This window comes from Melanerpes formicivorus, unplaced genomic scaffold (genome assembly GCF_026170545.1).
Source record: "Melanerpes formicivorus ecotype bairdi unplaced genomic scaffold, bMelFor1.0.p_v2 SCAF_3, whole genome shotgun sequence".
NCBI classification, from domain to species: Eukaryota; Metazoa; Chordata; class Aves; order Piciformes; family Picidae; genus Melanerpes; species Melanerpes formicivorus.
Genome location: NW_027142355.1, coordinates 20,357,524 through 20,377,091, shown reverse-complemented (window position 1 = coordinate 20,377,091; position 19,568 = coordinate 20,357,524). Strand labels below are relative to the sequence as shown.

Genomic DNA, 19,568 nt, shown 5'->3' with positions numbered 1-19,568 from the left:
CATTTATGAGTAAACATGAACCTTTCTTTCCAAATTAGCAACCTCTTCCCTTTGCTTATCCACTTATCCACTGGCTTAATGATTCATTCAGTCATTTTGCAACTTGGGAACCATTGGTGAGGTCACAGCCTCTTGGCTGTGTCATCAAAGTGCATGACTTAAAAAGGAAAAGCCTGGCCAGGAAAGTGAATGCCTCTGTTTATTGCAAACGTCTTAGACAAGCAGCAGTTGTGGGCAATGAAAGTCAGAGAAAGATGGCGGTAGAGTTTTTAGGAGCAGGCTGGAGCATGGTTGGGTTTGCTCAGTGTGCTCCTGAGCTCTTTTTGAAGAGCAGAATAATATACTGATGGCAGAAATATAATAAGGGAAAGTGTCCTGCTTCTTTTGAATAATTAAATTAGGAACTTTCAGCTGGTGGATCCTTCAGTTGTAACCTGGTTAGACAAGTTCTTGTCTGTGATCACTCTTGACAAAGCAGGTGCTTCAGGAGGAGGTTTTGGTGAATAGGAGCAAAGACTTGCTGTTGCTTATCAGGCCAATGCTCTGTCTTACCTAGCACTTTACTGATAAACAAGTGATAAGCATTGGAAAGTGAGAATAGTCCTAACGTGCCATAGCAAAGGTCTGCTCAGACCAATATTGAGTGATGCTCAAATGCTCAGAAAAAAAGTGTGTATAGTACTGACTGTAAGTTTTCCTGGCTTCTCCCCAGTGAAGTCCAGATGCTTTGGAGGAAGCAATGAGAGCACAAGAAATCATACAAAGTTATGTAATAACCTAATGAAGTGGCACTGCCCACTCTGGGCAATTAGCAACTGGCTGTTGTGCTGAACTTTGTTTATTTGTGTCATCCTCTCTGGGGTAACCAGAGGTAGGCTGCTGTTAAGGCTGACATTTGGACTTGTGATTTAAGCCAATTCTTTGGCTTTAGTGATTACATACACAGCAGTTTGTGTTGTGGAATAATTTTGTTTACACAGAGAAATTCTGACTCTGCTACCCTGAGTCATGGTTGAGCCAATGGTGAGGAGATACTCTGGGCTTCCGGGGAAGACCAAAATAGAGGTCTTGATCTTTTGTGGTCACCACTGAGGAACCAGGAGCATTCTTGGGACTGATGCAGCACTTAGTCCTGGGGACTTCTTGTTGCTATGGGAATTAAACCTCCAAAACCTCAGGCAGTGGAAAAGTTCATCATCCATCAAATCAAAAGCCAGCTCATGTGTGCAGAAATGGTACTCTCTGATTTTCAGACTTTACTCATACCTCTGCTGGACGATGGTTCTGTATTAAGATGGTTGTATTTGGTAAGCCTTCAGTGTTTTGTGTGACTGCGAATGTCTGTGTATGTTTGCAGAGGCAAAGAAAGATGCTTACCACGCTGTTGTTGCAATTAACAAGAGCAGCTTTCAAAAGACACTAGACAAATTCTATTCAGTGGTTATGTTTCAGTTAACAGCTTCCCCAAAAAGCACCACTTAACGCTGGGGTTTTTCTTTTCTTCTTTCAGGGGTGCATTCTCTGAAGTTGTTTTGGCTGAAGAGAGAGCGAGCGGTAAACTATTCGCAGTCAAGTGCATTCCCAAGAAGGCACTGAAGGGGAAGGAAAGCAGCATAGAGAATGAAATTGCTGTCCTGAAAAAGTAAGTACCAGACCTTCACTTTGATTAAGCTCCTGCTTTTAAGAAGTAGGAGCAGTGATTGATAAGAGTGACTGGCAGATTGTTCAGCCCATTACAGGCAGACAAGCTCACTTGAATTTAAATGATGCTGAAAATACTTTCAGAGCTGAAAGGACTTGTTGCAGCTGCCTTCCAATTGCTGGACCAGTATCAAATCAGTAAAATATAAAGCTGGTGATAAATGCAACATGTTGGCTTGCTGTCTAGTATTATTGAGAACATGTCATAAAACTCAACCATTACCATGTCCATAACAGGTAATAGTGGCCAATAACTGGCAGCTTGAAACGGTCTTTGTCTGTATGTGTTTGTCCCCTGATACTCATATGTGGGCATAAGAGCAGCAATATTGGCCTGCAGTAAGGATTGCCTGGCATCAGCCGTGACCCTAAGCTAGCAGAGAAATCATTTGGGTAATTTCATGCTTCTGTGTTGTAAACTGTTTCTGTCTTCTGCAAACAATTTCCTGAGAAACAAGGAGGCAGCACCCAGGCTGTGCTGTTCCAGTTGCAAAGGCAGGAGAATGAGTGGGTGGAAAGTTCCTTAATTTCATACAATTAGATCTACTTGGTCTCTTGTCCTGGGCACATTGGGACCGTAAGAGAGAGATTTATTTTTTTTTCTGGTCTCCTGATGCCTTCTACTTAGCTGTTGCAAATAAAAGCTTTGCATGTAATTGTATTTACTCTGAAAACAGACATCTTTGCTGCCAGACACGCTATTGAAGTTGTATGTACCACCGAGGAAATGCTTAGAAAACAACAGTTGAGGAGATGGGATATCAACCTGCTTCTCTGTTCAATCCTCTCCTTCAAAAGCTGTCAGTAAAAACAGAATTGAGAGAGGTGGAGCAGACCCTAAGGAGCTGTTGCTAAGCTCCAAAGGTATCTACATATCTTTGTTTTTGTTTCTGGCAACATAAAACAGAGTGGGGATGGCTAGCTTGTGTGTCACCGAGTTAGTGATTAGGATGCCAGAGCCCTGGGCCACCCTGCAGAACTGTGAGGTGCCATGGCCTCAATGTGCCATGTACTGAGCTGCTACTTCTGAAGTGGTTGTGCACAGAGGATGCCTGGGAGGGAGAACTGATCCTTATTCTCTAAGAGAAAGGTGTCGAGCCATGGAGGATGGATACAAAGCAAATCTAAATATGTAGGTCTCCCTTTCTGGCTTTGCATTATGCCTCTGGACAAACTCCTTGTGATCCTTTCAAGAAAGATCTCTTGTCTAACACTGGACTTTCTCCTTCTATATTCAATCATTAGATTTTTGTCTTCTTCTTGATGAGGTACTTGTTTTCTGGTAGACATCTGCTGAGTGCTGTGAAATGTAACTGTTCTTGTGTTCTTGCAGTTGTATGTCAAACAGGGTTCAACTGGGGAATCCTGAATATACTCCCTGCAGCCTCTGTGAAGTCTTAGGTGGCTCAAGTTCCTGTGTGTGGTGAGCAGGTTTTTAGGGACAGACAGACTGTGCTGGAGATGTCCAGGTACATACAAGCATCTCATATACTTTGTACATTCAGGCTGCTTTCGTGGAGCTTTGTCCCACTGCCAGACCTGCCAAATCATCCAGATCTGACAGAATCAATATGGAAAAGGGTTTGAATGATGTTGTATGTTGAAGTTGTATTTTATGTAACTTTTCAGAGATCAGTTTTGGTTGGAAAAGACCTAGAAGATAATCAAGTCCAACCGTTTCTTTTCCTTACATTCAGGGTTAAAAGTCTATGCGTAGAGATCTATAAGAAGTAGAACCTGGTGGTGAAAGCAGTAATCCGATGACCAAAAGAGTTGGGTCTCCTCTCACTTCTGCTGCTGACTTCCCGTGTGACTTTCTGTCACAATATTTATTGTCTGCCTCAGTATTTGTGAGACAGCCCTTATTCAAAAGACTTTTGACTAAGAAGTTTCACCTGCAGATTGGTTTGCAATTCACAGAATCACCAAAGTTGGAAGAGACCTCAAAGATCATCAAGTCCAACCTGTCACCACAGACCTCATGACTAGACCATGGCACCAAGTGCCACGTCCAATCCCCTCTTGAACACCTCCAGGGATGGTGACTCCACCACCTCCCCAGGCGGCCCATTTCAATGGCGAACAACTCTCTCAGTGAAGAACTTTCTCCTCACCTCAAGCCTAAACTTACCCTGGTGCAGCTTGAGACTGTGTCCTCTTGTTCTGGTGCTGGTTGCCTGGGAGAAGAGACCAACCCCCTCCTGGCTATAACCTCCCTTCAGGTAGTTGTAGAGAGCAATAAGGTCTCTCCGAGCCTCCTCTTCTCCAGGCTAAACAATCCCAGCTCCGTCAGCCTCTCCTTGTAGGGCTTGTGCTCGAGGCCTCTCACCAGCCTCGTTGCTCTTCTCTGGACATGTTCAAGCATCTCAATATCCTTCTTAAACTGTGTGGCCCAGAACTGGACACAGTTCTTTCACTTCTCATCAGACCCAGGAGAGTAGGTGCAAGAAGAGAGATTTCTGGGCTGGGTTCTTAGTGTAAAGCAGTTGCAGTCTCCCATCAGTCCTTCTGAGTGTCTCACCTAAAAAGCTGTTGGAAGTATTAATCAAATGTTTTATGTTGGGGGTGGTCAGCAGTCCCCATGTGAAGTAGATGTAAGGTAGGAGATTTTATCTCCCTGTCTGTGGGCTTGGAGCCTCTTGCTGACAAAAAAAAATTAAAAAAGAGCCAATTTAGAAGTGATGTTCTGCTAACAGGGGAGCGAGCTGCCAGCCAACTGATTTACATGTTTGTGTGAGTGCCAGAGTGAATCATGCATACTCCATCATTTTATTTTTTCCAGCCGTGGCCAACAGATCTGTTCTCAAAAAAGAAAAAAGGCGGAAGAGCCGCTAAGTCAATATTTATGCCTAGCAACCTTAACAGGGTTCTTCCAATATGGACTCTTTTGTGTCCCGTGGAAATCCATGGCAACATTCCCCCGAGACTCAGATGGGTGGGGACGAAGTTGGAAGGAGCTTGCTGTCAAGTGGCGTGCCAGGAGAGACTAAGTCTGCAGTTAATCCAGGAGCTTGAGCCTGACAAAGTGTTTAAGCAAGTGCCTAATTTTAGACAGTTATTTGTTCCAGTGAAATTGGTGAGTAGATTGAGCTCAGGCGCAAAGTCATGCTTCAGAGCATGGTGAAAGTCCCACTAAGAACCTGTGTTTGGTATCAGATCAGGAGGGGAATGTTCCTAATTTCTTCAGTTAGATGATGCACTGATGCCCAAGAATTGCTCTTTCTTCTGGTTGTGTGCTGGCTCCCTGTAGCTGGACACAGGACAAAATGTTACATCTCGTCACAAAATCAGGTGAGAGTCTGAGCATCACTACTCACCTGGAGTACCATGTCCGGTTCTGGCACCTCCAACACAACAAGGATGGGAATTGTTGGAGCAGGTCCAGAGGAGGACCACAAAGATGACCAGAGGTTGAAGCACCTTCCTATGAAGACAGGCTGAGAGAGCTGGGGCAGTTCAGCCTGCAGAAGACAAGGCTCTGGAGAGACCTTATTGCAGCCTCTCAGTACTAGGGGGATCTACAGGAAAGATGGGTGTAGATCAGAGGGTGTTGTGATTGGATGAGGATTGATGGTTTTAAACTGAAAGGTAGATTTTGAATAGGCATTAGTTAGAAATTCTTTACTGTGAGAATGGTAAGGCACTAAAAGTTGCCCAGAGAAACTGTGGATGCCACCTTCCTGGAAGTGTTCAAGGCCAGGCTGGATGGAGCTTTGAGCAGTCTGGTCTAGAGGAGGGCATCTGTACTCATGGCAGTGGCGTTGGGACCCGATAATCATTAAGGTTCCATCCAACCCAAACCATTCTATGATTCTAAGAATTTTTAGGCTTTAAATATTTTTTTATTATTATAGTATAGTATGAAACATGCTGTGGTTTAAAATGTGTTTAAAGAAGAAACCTGAGTCTCTAGAACAGGATTATCACAGCTCAATTAACTAACTGGCTGTGGGGAACAATGGCACATGGTCACTTTAGCGCGACATAGACTTTTACTGGCTGGAGATGTGGGGAGTTTCATCATCTGCTCTGAAAACAACCATTTTCTGGGTTTGGGCAGAAAGGTAAGTGCAATCCTTTCCATTGTTTGTCGTAGAATGGAGGAAATTTCTTCCACTTATGGTAATTGTGCAGGTGTGAACATGCTGAAAGATGAACTCTCTTTTAGATGGGTTCCTGAAGGCAGTAGGTGGTGTGAGGAAGTGGCCTGCAGAGAAGCACCAGTCTGAGGTTCTAATTAAAAAAAATAATTAAAAAACCACCAACCAACAAAAAACCACAGCCCCAAAACAAAACCCCAACTCTGCAAGAGTCAGAGAAAAATATACCTGATTTCTTGGTCTTTTTGTTGTTCTTGGCTACACCTCACTGATCAGAAGAAATTTTTTAGCTTCCTGGGTAATACCCACACAATCATACAGATTTGGTGCTGAGTTGGAGCAAAGCAAGGGCAAAAACAATAAACCTAAACCTTGGTGTATTGATTACTTAATAGCAGTGAAGTGCACAAATAAGTGTCTGGTTAAGCAACTACTGTTCAGCTTTGGTTGTTTTTTGCTGAACAGAGATTTAAAAAATGAATTTCTCCACTATTTAGGTATCTCCTATGCTCACCCCTTCCTGTTCGCTCTCCTAGATCCTCTGGGAGAAGGCACCATTAAATATCTTTAGAGCCATGCCTAATTGCATATTGAAGCCATTTTTCCTGTTAAACAGCGTGATTGAACTGTTTCTAGTAGGTTAGCTAAAATTCTGCCGGTGCTTTCCACTTTTGTTTCCTCGGAAGATGGGGTGACTGGGTATTCAGGCAGTGATTCATGCCCTGGTACTTGCTCACTCCTTATATGCCTGCACCTAAAGCCAGGAACTGCTTCTATAATAAGGAGGAGGGAGAGAGGCATGGAGGCATCCTTCTGCAAAGCCCTGAGAGGCCAGGGCTATACCCATCTCAAAACTAAACTAAAACCAACAAAGAAAGGTTTTCCTAAAGTGGGTGAACGTATAGGCATTCCTGCTCTCCCATAAATCAGATTTTGGTCAAAGAGGTCCCTTGCTCCATCCCAAAAGGATGTCCCATTGACAAAATTCCCCTTAAAATCTCTCTGTCCCAGATTCTTCTCTTTGTAAGGACACATCCCTATGGGGCTAACCTGAGAGCTTCTAGTAAGATGAGTCCAAATTTAGCTTTGAAACCCATTAGTTACTTCTTATTAAACTTTTCTGCACAATTTAACTCATAATCAAAGGCTATATTAATTCTGGATAAAACTGGCCATGCAGAAGTTTAATGGGCCCTAACATAAATGTTGTCATTTAATTAATTCAGGTAAATGTTCCTGAGTGGCTTTGTGGGGCAGATCCATCTATTCAAGCCATGGCTCTCTATGGGTCAAAAAACACAGCCCTTCCTGGCCTGGATAGTCCTGTACTCCAGTTTCCCAGTCTGGAGATTCTGCTGGTGCCCACTAATGCTCTCCTATGGAAATTATTTTTCTGTGTGAGGTCACACAGGTGGAGTACAGAGCCAGTGGAATTGGGAGATGCTCAGATCCCATGTTGATAAGTGCTAACATAAAAGCATTGGTAATTAGATTGCATCCTGATGTAAAAAAAAGCTGTGGGATTCAGATTTAAGGGGTTAATAACTAATTACCTCTTTACACCTCAGCACTGAGGGCTCCTTTTCCTGTGAAGAAATGAATGGGATGCTTCGGAAAGGAATAAATAGAAAAAGCACTTGGTGTCTCTGTCAGGTAACATTGTTTCTCTGAAGCTTTGCTCGCTTTATGGACAAACAGGCTTCTTGCCTTCCCCCCCCCCCCCCCCCCCCACTGTTTTTTTCCTCTCTGTGAATAACGGTGAGAAAACAGGCTGCCTCAGCAAGAACTGAAGAGACAGCTGGTTGTTACATTAAGTAATCACTTTCAGAGAAAGCTTTTATGTATTTACTTGTTAAAATCTGGCTTGCTCATGCCATTGCAGTCATGCTGGGGTGACAAAAGGCTGACTCTGCTGTCCCCACGCAGCCGTAGTGCAAGCCCTGCTGCCTACAAAATCCAGGGCATCCCAAAACCCCAGCAGGGCCCTGCAGCCCCACTGATGATTCAGAGTGCAACCAGTTAGGGGATGATACCCCGTGGTACTATTAAATATGTTAATGTCAGTGCTGGAAAAGTAGGATCCTTCCAAGAATATATTTATTGGCATCCCACATGGATATGCTTAACCCTGTCCCCATGCATCTGCTGGGCTGGTTTGGGTGGCTGGTGGCGTCTCAGTACCCACCCTTGGAGCCACCCTTACTGCTGGATGCTACTGCAAGTATCTCCGCTAGGGAGGCAGGTTAGGCATGGAAAGGAGCCAGAATCTACAAAACACTTCAGAGTAGGGGGACAGTTGGGCATGCCTGGAGGCTGACATCAGCTTTAGACCATGAGCTCATCTCCTGAATCAAGGAGATGCAGACTGGATGAATTGCCTTTCTCAGGTTTCAGGCAAAAGTGAATCTGACCCTACATGTGTGGGTATGGCACAGGGCAGCTCTGCCTTGGCACTAGCAGTTGACTACTTGTTAAGCACCTCATTTCACTGCAGAGAATTCATGTGAGTGAAAAAAAAAATGGGGTGGGGAGGGAAAAAGTGAAACCTGAAACAAAGCTGACACCATTTTTGATTACTGAGATGCTGGAAACTTTACAGGGGAGTACTTTGCAGCCAGGACTGCCTGAATTATATTTCATGCTAGATTAGATGTAAGCAGATGTAGGGAAGCAGATCAAGGCATCTTAAATACTTTAAATGGGAGAGAAAAATCCCCTCTGAAAGAGTAAACACAAACAACATCCCTTGCATCTTCTGTCTTACACAGTTTGCTTTGCAGGCAGCATGCTCTATGCCAGTTGTAGGGGCGGACTGCGGCCTCCCTCACAGGGTGCTTGGGTGGAGGGACGGCTCTGTGCCTTCAAGCAGGTTATAGCGTGAGAAGTCATTTCGCTGTAATTGCTGGGTGACAATGCAGCTGTCCTCTCTCCTCCCTGGTGATGGTTTACCAAATCTCACTTGCATAACTGTTGTTCTTCAATGTCACCTCATACCCTGACTCAACTGAAAAAATGATGTATGTGTTGGGAGGAGGGTGCAAGTAAGAGGGAATGAAAGTACATCAGTGCTCAGAGCTCCATCTTGGAAAATAATTTGATGTGTTATGGAAGAAACAGCTGCTTTATGAAATAGTCACTCTAAGATGCTTTCAAATCAGCAGAACGTGTTTTTCAGGCTTAGCTGGATCCTGCTTCTGTGGCAGATGTGTGTTTTGTGTGGATACTGTCCTGTGCATAGCTAGAATAATAAAGCCAGGGTCCTTTCAGAGCTGCTAGCTAAATAAGAAGAATCCATGGGTATTTCCCAGTATTTATTACTCAGGAAGATAGTTACAATTGTGTTTCAGTGCTACAAGTATCTGGTTACATGTCTGTTACCCAGAAGGAAATAATTGATAAGATGTATAAAGGCTATTTAATAATGTCTAATAGTTTGATAAATGACTCAGCATTATATCTGGATGCATAAGGTCTGTCTTTGTTACACACACTTTTTTAAAGCTATGAGTTATTTAATTTGCTGGTACGTGGCTTTGCTTTGAGATTATGGAGCTCAGAGTGAGAAAGTGAGACAGTTAGTCTTTGCATGGGAGGACACACAGCTGTGAAACTGTCTGTCCCAAACTACAGGAGGCATGGGCAGTTACAGATTGTAATTGTTCTGTACAAGGCAGTGCTACAATGTAGTATTTAGAAGATGCCAGAGGTGCAGTAGTACTAGAGAAAGCATTTTCACAAGTGCTTGCAGCCCAGATCTTCAAGGTTGTGTTGGTGCCTAAAAGCTGCTGCAGTCCTACCTAAGTGGCTTTGCTGGGCAAAACACTTCATCTTCTGTTTTTCTGCACGAGATTCTTTAAAAATTATCTGGAATATTTTGCCCAAAACTAAGTTGTTTTTTTCCCCATGAAAGTAATTTCTTCATTTGTAAAGAGTATGAAAGGCTGTTGGAAGGTTTCATGGCATTAGCAAAGTGAAGATGTACTTGTCAAAATATTATCAGCATACTGCATTTTGCCTGTCTTCTCTGACTTAATCTTGAAAAATCAGCTGGAGGAATTCAGGTTTTATGTATTAAACTGTTGTGATGTACTGTTGGGAGCCAGTTAATTTCTAACCACAGCATGACCATGCTTTGATGATTGGTGAGTTATTTACATGCACAGTCCAAACACCTTGATGGAAACTCCTATATCTTATTCTCATGCTATTAAAATCCATGGCATTAACTCATAAAACGCTGGAGTATTTGACTGGTGAATTAGTTACAGTGTGTGAAGCACTGCATAGAGGAACCCAAGCAAAAATGCAAGGTAGGATTCATACAGCCAGCTGGAAGCATCCTCAAGGTATGCAGCTACATCTGAGCTCAAATCTCACTTGCTGTGGAAATCATCAAATATACATTTCTAAGTGGATCAGAATGTACAAGGAGGAAAAACAAGTATTCCAAAACTGTCAGTTCAAGAAGGCAGAAACTGAAATCTTATCAGAAATGACAGTTTTCCTGAGCACTCCTTGTCTAAAGCAGTTGTTTGCTCTTAGCTGCATGCAAAATGCTTTATGAATACAAGTTGCTGCATTTTTTGCCTCCATTATATGAACTTAGACCAGTGATGTTATTGGTGGGCATGATTTTGTAGATGTGTGACCACAGTGTGAATTTAAAACACCTCCACTGGCAACTTCTACCTCTTGTTTGCATTTATACAAAATGAATCACAGTTGTATTTTGTGTCTCATTAAGCTTGCAATCCTTGGACCATGTCTCTTCTTCATGTGTCTTGAACCAGAGGTTGACAGATGTGGACTGACTCTTAGCATGATAAAATGGGAAAATATTTGCACTTTGTCCCACTTTCAACTGCACCAGGTTAAACCTTACAGCAACCTCTGTGCTTGGAATGTAGCCAATGTATCCTGAACTGACAGCTGCATAAATTAATTAGTATTTGGCCAACCAAATCTATAGTTATCATCTGTAACACATATTGATTCACTCTTGTAATGCTTACTCATACAACACTGTGTTCAGTAGGAGTTTTGAAGAAAAAAAATAGATTTCTTGTTATGGACATTGGTTTTTAACCAAGACAGACATGTAAGATGCTGATTTAGTCTGTGGACAGCCATTATTTCTCACTCTGACCAAGGAAAGGGTAATGACAGGTTTGTTCCAAATTAAACTTTGATTTGTCTTCTTAAAATCAGAAACTATAATTTTTACGTTGTGCCTTATATTTGTAAGGCATTGGCTTAACCAGAATAGATTGGTTTTATTCTGAATCAAGAGTGACCATGTAGGAGTCTGTGCTTCTGTAGCTATAGGACTTTAAATCTATTAGTCAAATAAGTTTTCAAAGTAAAGCTTAATATTTTCCCTGATTGCATCCATTTTTCTATTTCTCTGGCTATCAGAGATATCTGCCTGTATCACTCAGTTCTTAAATCTCTGTGAGTGCAGAAACCTCTGGGTTAGTTTCAGTATTGACAATTTGTATTAGTAACCAGACTGTGAATTTCCCTAAGAATATGTGACATCTACCTTTTACTTTGCCAGATATCTTATCAAATTAATATTATGGAGCATTACACTAAGCAGGAATGTTATTGTCTCCTTTACTTGCCCTTTCGTGTTTGTGCCAAGAGAGTAGATACAGATGAATTCAAACTTTCCTAGAGACAGCACTTTCTCTTTTGAAGGCATTTAAAAACATAAATAGCAGAATTGCTTTCTTCATCTTGAAATTTTGGTCAATAATTTGAGAAGGGATGCTAAGAAGCTTTAGCAAGTAATTTAATTTGTATTATACTTCTATACTGAATCAAAACCAACTGACAAATGCATAGCAGTGAAGAGTACCAGATATGGTTTTACAGACCAGCCATGACTCTTTCTGAAATTAGTCCAAAATTTCTATATATAATCCATCTGATTCCCACCAAATAGAATAACAGCCTGCTTCAAATATCTTCATACCTTTGCCATATCCCCTGTCTTGACTGACGCACCAGGGATTAAAGTGGGACCTTTTTGGACTCACACATACATATCTTTACAGCCTCAGCTAAGCAGCAATTCCCTGAAGGCAACTGGAACAGATTTAGACCTTGGTGGTCTGGACACCAAGTTAACTCATGCCAGAAGACTTGTTTGGAAAACACCCATCAGCATGGGGTGTTTTTCAGCTGTCTAAGACTTTTACATCTCTACCAAAACCAGAAGAGTCCACATGCAGCAGCAATATTTGGCATAATACATTTTGTCAAGAAGTATCTCTCCAGAGCAAAACAATCCAGTCACTCCTGTGTCTGCTGTAAGCATGGTAATTAGAACAGAAAACAGTGACTGTTCACAACTTTACTCTTCGAAAAGATAATAGGGGATTTCTAACCAAACCCGAAAAGGCTTCTTCATTATTTTGTAAATGTTCTCTTGTGTGGGTCATAACAAGTAAGTGGATGTGGCAGACCCACAAAGACGAAGCTTTATTGACATTCATATGGAGAGATACCAGTTCTTCCCTGTTTGGAGATAAAAATGATGCTGTGATAGTGATGGCTGTCTGCTTGTGGTACTACAAGTGGGTTGATGGGAAGGAAGTTGAAAACCTTGGTGAAGTTTGGAAATTTTCCCTCCGTGTTTTATGGACTTGTGAAAAAAATGGCGTTGAGTGAAGCTGCTGCATGTCCTACAGTGTTTGTGTTGAAGGCATCATCCTTGCCATTTATGGTGTGCAAAACGTACGTCCAAGCCATGTGGCATCAGCATGGGTAAACTAGTGCTCATCATTAACAAATAGACTTGAGTAATGTGATCTCATGCTATTCTGGTCAATAGGAAAATTCAAACTCATTGAACTTGGTTATATGACTCTTTGAGGCTCCCTTGAGAATCTCAGACCGAAGCAGAAGTGGAAAGAAAGCCGAAACTGTCACCCATGAGAGTTGAGGGGCTTTGTCTTGAGCAGTCATGCAATGTGAACTCAGGGCTTTATACATAGCAGACGTGCTCCTTTCCTGGTTTCCAGTGCCTCCTGAGTTGCTATACATGAAAAAAAAAGGGCCATAGCCCATAGCAAAAACATCTCCTGCACTCCTTCCAAAAAAATACTCTATTACTGCCATTTGTCTGAGAATTTCTATGGGTTTAACTTCTATTTACTTGTGGATGTGTTTCTTGAGATATTGACAAAATGGATGTTTCTTAAATTTTCTGCCTGTGTAGGTACTTGTCTTGTGTAATTTCTCTGCTTTTTCTTAAGCAGAGTTAAGTGGGGCTCTTCCTTAGAGACACACTTTGGCACATGGAGAATATTTCACTCGTTCCTCATGTGCACATTGTAGCTAGAAGTGTTCTCCTGGCATGTAGTGATTTATGGGACCATAGAAGGAGAAAAAAATACTTAGTTTCAGTGTGTGGTTGTCCTGAAAAGAGCACTGGATTTGGTAATAACCCTACTGATTTATTAAGTGCCCTTGTGAGGCTTGGTTAACTGGGAAGTAGGAAGAGCTGATTTTAAGAGCACACTGACACTATAGGTGCAAGACACAGCAGAGACAGATAGCCAGGGACATGAAATATCTGAAATGGTGTGAAAGGAGGGGGTTTGGTAGAGGAATCGGCTTCCTGACTGTTGAGGGGCTTGTTTTTAGGAAGATGAAAGAACATAAACCCAAGAGCTTACTCTGGAAATAACTTTATAATAATTTGAATAGGCAGGCACTTTATTTTTTTTACAGCTCAGGGTCAGCTTCTGAGCAGCAATTTAATTTGAAAATCATGCATGGTGGATTTACTTTTTTTGCTATCCTTTGCAGGCCCTGTGAAGCCCACAGATTCCACGGGGACTGTGCTTCCCACTGTGGAAACCATGCCTTTGAAACACAGAGAAGTGAATAGATACTTAAAAAAACCCCAAACCATGGGAAAACCAGAAGCTAACTATGTCAGTTTAAACTAATACAGAGAAGCCATGCTGGATGCCTCCAGTAGGGAATGAGTTAGGAAGGTCTCCAGCTGGGAAGGAGTTAGTATTGCATACAGTTTTCCAGAAATCCCTATTTATTAACATTTTTTTCCTGTTAAGTACTTGAGCTCACAGCATTTTTCATCAGCCTTTTGGGAATCTCAGCCAGTCTTTGCCTTTTCCTATGCTGTGGCTACTCTACAAGGGAGAAGATGGTATTGTAGGATGTTGGTGTCACTGGCAATGTTGGTGTCTGTTTTGGTTCTTGGTCCTGTTTATGGATTTCCTTCTCCAATGTGGAGGAAGAAGCTCAGAAAATAGGATTATTCTGAGTCTCTTTCAGACTAAACTTTTAATTTGAGGATGCTAAAAGAGCATCTTTTCCCCAAATTTCCTTCTGTAGCCACATGTATCCCAGAGTTTGTTTGGTGGTGACAGAGCTCCACTGAAATAACATTTTTGAAGCAAAATGGTAATCATTTCTGAGTTATACAAATATCAGCAGTTGTCACTGTTACACATAGCCAAAAGTATTGCTGGGAGAAAGCAGTTAATTAAAAACTGCTTTGCAGTGCTGTGGTTTTCCTTGTGTTAAAAATAAAGTGGAGCATCATGAGCACTTGGTCTTCCTATTTTGTAAACAGTTGCCCCCCTACCCCAATTTTTCCTCTTTACTTTTGATGATGTTGAGGAATTATGCTGTTGATTAAAGAAGCTGCATGGGGTCTGCTATGGTGGGACTAGAAGCTTTTCCATTGCTCTGCCAACAGAACTTATATGTCCTATATAACATAGCAAATATGCTCCTTGCTTGCGATCGTTACACTTCTAGTAATGCACTTCCCTAGGAGGGATAACATGCACACATTACCCTAAATAAAAATATATATTTAAACATGACACTTGGAGACATGGATGCTTTTGTGATTGAGTAATGCAGGAGAAAGGTGGAATAGGAGAAGGTATGGGATAAAGATGAGAAGATTTGAGAAAAAGAGTCTTACACACTGAGATTGATCCCTAAACAATTAATTTCTGATGCATTTTTTGTGCTACTCAAAATAGAAAAACAAATGAAAGTGTTCTCAAATAGAATAGAATAAAGCAGGTTGGAAGAGACCTTCAAGATCATTGTGTCCAACCTATCATCCAACACCACCCAATCAACTAAACCATGCAACCAAGCACCCTATCAAGTCTCCTCCTGAACACCTCCAGTGATGGTGACTCCACCACCTCCTCAGGCAGCCCATTCCAATGGCCAATCACTCTCTCTATGAAGAATTTATTCCTAATATCCCGTCTAAACCTCCCCTGGCACAGCTTGAGACTGTGTCCTCTTGTTCTGGTGCTGGTTGCCTGGGAGAAGAGACCAGCCCCCACCTGGCTACAACCTCCCTTCAGGTAGTTGTAGAGAGCAAGAAGGTCTCCCCTGAGTCTCCTCTTCTTCTTCAGGCTAAGCAACCCCAGCTCCCTCAGCCTCTCCTCATAGGGCTTATGCTCCAAACCCCTCACCAACTTTGTTGCCCTTCTCTAGATGCATTCCAACAACTCAACATCCTTCCTAAACTGAGAGGCCCAGAACTGGACATGGTACTCAAGGTGTGGCCTAACCAGTGCTGAGTACAGAGGAAAAATTACTTCCCTGCTCCTGCTGGCCACACTGTTCCTGATGCAGGCCAGGCTGCCATTGGCCTTCTTGGCCACCTGGGCACACTGCTGGCTCATGTTCAGCCTACTGTCAACTAGTGCCCCCATGTCCCTCTCTGTCTGGCTGCTCTCCAGCCACTCTGACCCTCAGCCTGTAGCGCTGCATGGGGTTGTTATGACCAATGTGTAGAACTTGGCACTTAGATGTGTTAAATCTCATGCCATTGGACTCTGCCCATCTGTCCAGCCTGTCAAGGTCCCTCTGCAGAGCTCTCCTACCCTCTAACAGATCAACACCTGCCCCCAGCTTGGTGTCATCTCCAAACTTACTGATGATGGACTCAATGCCCTCATCCAGATCATCAATACCAATATTGAACAGGACGGGGCCCAGCACTGATCCCTGGGGCAGAACACTAGTGCCTGGCTGCCAGCTGGATGTAGCACCATTCACCATCACTCTCTGGGCTCAGCCCTCCAGCCAGTTCCTCACCCAGTGCAGGGTGCTGCTGTCCAAGCCATGGGCTGACAGCTTGGCCAGGAGTTTGCTGTTGGGGACGATGTCAAAGGTCTTGCTGAAGTCCAGGTAGACTACATCCACAGCCTTCCCCACATTCACCAGGCAGGTCACCTGATCACAGAAGGAGGTCAGGTTGGTCAGGCAGGACCTGCCCTTCCTAAATCCATGCTGGCTGGTCCTGATCCCATCCTCTAAGTGCTATGTGATTGCACTCAAGATGACCTGTTCCATAATCTTGCCTGGCACTTAGGTCAGGCTGACAGGTCTGGAATTCCCTGGTTCCTCCTTCCAGCTGTTCTTGTGGATGGGCACCACGTTGGCCAGCTTCCAGTCTTCTGGGACCTCTCCAGTGAGCCAGGACTGTTGAAAAGAAGCTATCCTCCATACACTCTAAGAACCTCCTAGACTGCCTCCTCTCTGCTGTGTTGAGTTCCCAGCAGGTATCAGGCAGGTTGAAATTGCCCATGAGAACAAGTGCCAAGAATGCTAATGGGAACTGTGAACCCTCTTGCAAACTTGCAGCTTTTTCTAATTTACCTTTAGTATTTCATAAATAGTGAAGCTGGGTAAGCTCTAGAAGCTCTAAAAAGCCTAGTGAAATTATGTTCCAGATCATCCTTGCACTTGAAGTAGTTTTCAAATGTCATTAGAGGTGGATGGATCCCTGCGGTTGAAACTCAAGGCCAGACGCTGGCCATAGTCATAAAAGTGCACAGACAAGGGTGTGAGCCTCCTCAGTGTTTATTGTCTGAGTCAAAACAAAATCAGAGATTGATAATCACTCAGAGATCCAGAGGAATGAGTTTTCAGATGGTTGCACCATGGACTAACCCAGATCTGCCTTGCTTGAAGTGTATGATGCAGGGATGGCAATCTTCTGCTTGAACCAGTGCTTCCTGTTCCTCTTTGTTCTGCAGCGAGATGCCCATGAGGATTTGTGTCAATCTGAGAAAGGTGGTTTTGTGTGTGTCTTGTCTCAGAGAGAGCACAGTGTGCACCACATATTACAAAATAGATTTGTCTGTAAATGATGCTGACCTTTACCAGGGTGCAGTCTGCTTGAAAAGAATGCCCTGAGGACATGTACTTCACCAACAGACAACACTGTGATTTCTGTAATTTGTGTGTGGTATTTCTGACTTAGGAAAGGCTAAGCCATTTCAGCGCTGTCACTCCCCACCAGATACCTTAACACCTTCTTATCCAGGCTCTGGCTCGTAATTCTGCTCTAAACCAAATTGTTTCAGTGGTTGTCTCAAGAAGAACTGTAGTATTTTTGCTAGCTGGATTTAAAGGGATTCCTCACACAATTGACTTGTCTGCTATGAGTAGAAAGGCTACATGCAAGTTGTCATTGATGTGCATTGTGCATAGACCATATTATAAACTCATTTGAGCACACATCCATTAGCCCCAAAGGATTTTGACACTGCATTTGCAACACTGCAAACAATGAAGTACAAAAGAAATCCTCCTTGGCCTGTGAAGAGGTGGAATGGTTTTCTTAAGGTCTGTGGGAAAAACATTCATGAAGGAACAGGTCTTTCAGCAGAACTGATGGTGGCGAGGACATGCATATTGGTAGAGATCATTTGGATTGTGGTGTTGCTTAAGGGCCCATCTTGGACTGAAGTCCTTTAAGAGTAATTCCTGTAGAAAAACCAAATGTTCTCTCACCATGTACTGTGTCCCCTTCTGCTCTCCTTCAGGAAGCTCTTCCAGAGCCATTGAGATATCTTTTCTTCCTTCTGGGCCTGTTAAACCTTCTGTATCTGGCTGTTACTGCTGAAATATCTGAGTCTAGTAGAAAGGTGGATGCTCCTTGGCACAGCATAAGCTTGACCCAGTGTGAGAATTTTTTACATGAGTACTGTTCTTGAATGCCCTATGGATCAGGAGGCAGGCACAGGCTGAATATTGTGGTGTGATGCAGCACACATGATGAGAATGAAAACAGGCAGCGAGCCCAATTCCTTTGTGAACTCTTTGGTCAGAAATGGGCAAGGCAAATATGCTCACCAGGTGTCAAGGTGGTGATCAAGTATTTTTGTTCCTTTCTAGGAACTGGAAATGGTCCCACCTCACTCAAGACATCACTGCAGTAGAATGCCTGCCTTCACATGGTTAAGCACTGATGGTTGTTTGAGCTTTTTGCTTCTGGTGAATGTGTTAACCACTAAATGATGTGTGAGCCCTGCTGGAGGGAAGTGTTATGTTCTGTATGAAACTGTACACAGACCATATATTTTTCACTTGATGATTTTATTCTGGTAGCCAGGTGTGGTTCCAGGATAACCCAACATGCTAAGCAGGCCCTGAAGCAAAGCAGTAATTTCTGTTCTTCTAAACAAACACATCCCTTAATTTCTGTTTTAAAGGTGATCTCACATAGGAAGAAGCAGTAGCAAATAATTGTGTAGGGTGGGACACATGTCAGACTGGTACTGGAGTGAATAAAATGTCTTGAGGTTGTAATGACTTGCCTTTATCCTAGGTGTGCTGCTTCACTTGCCCCAAATTTGGTAAGATCTTGCATGTGATATTCCCTAGGGAAGATTGTTATCATGGGTATTGGTGTCTGTCCAAATTGCCAAAAAGATCTTTATCTCATGAGTTGGCCTCTGCTTTGTTTTTTGTGCCTTTATTATTTGCTTTTTCCTATGCATATTTTAACAGGTGAGTGCTTGTAATGTCAGCTGGGGACTAAAGAGGCCTCTCCTGTGGCAAAGACAGAAGGTGATATAGCCTAAGCTAGAAGTCCATCTCTTCAGGAAGGGTTGTAATAGGCTCATAACATGCCATGGGTTAGCTGTTTGGGTGGGTTGGATTGGTTGATGGGTGGGATGTGACGATCTTGAAGGTCTCTTCCAACCTGGTTTGGTTTATTCTAAACCACACATGGGATACAGGGTGGGGGGTTCCAGAGCACACAGACATCAAAGAGTTGCATATTGAGGAGTGCACAAAGCCAAAATCTCTTAGTGATTAAGATTGAAGTCAACTTGCATTAAGCAGCCCAGCATTTGATCCTCTCTTCTTCCCTTCATCATAGCTTGCAAAATTTAATTGGCCTCAAAGATGGCATATTTATTTAGAAATCAGCTGATCTGAGTTCTGCAGAGTGAAAAGGAAATTAATCCAATTTGGTTTTAATGATAAACCACTAGACAAGCTGGCATTTGTTGAACACTTCTGTGTGTCCCTCTGAAGCTGCCATCCCCTGCCTTTACCATGCCACTGGCAGTAATGCTGCATGAGTTACAGGCCCTGGGCAACAACATGCTTTGCTCCCCTCTGAAAGGGATAATAATGACAGCAACTTCAACTTGAGTCTGCTTTTTTAATCCAGGTGTTGACTAGCGAAGTTAGGTCTCCCATGCAGCATGTTGGAAATTATGGCTGTATAATTACTCTGTATTATTTGTCTCTAAGAATTAAAGCTCTTGATGATTTCACTTAAAAGCAAACCAAAACTGATAGTATTTAATAAAAAAAAAATCTGCATTATTAAATGAATTTGCCTTCTAGTTATCCAGGCTGAGGTTATTTCCTTCTTATTTGTATGAAAATTCTCTGTCGTTTCTGTTAATGCACTTTGTATATTATAAAACCCCTTTCTCACACTCCAGC

At 42.8% G+C, this 19,568-nt stretch overlaps 1 protein-coding gene across 2 annotated transcripts in view; it reads left to right on the top strand.

Annotated features, from left to right (window-relative positions):
- The window catches only part of CAMK1D (calcium/calmodulin dependent protein kinase ID), a 242,389-nt gene that overhangs the window by 99,471 nt on the left and 123,350 nt on the right, over positions 1-19,568 (top strand). For both annotated transcript variants that reach the window (XM_068168352.1, XM_068168345.1), the window contains exon 2: positions 1,511-1,642. In XM_068168352.1, the coding sequence (XP_068024453.1) occupies positions 1,511-1,642 (132 nt within the window). The remainder of the gene's footprint in view (positions 1-1,510; positions 1,643-19,568) is intronic.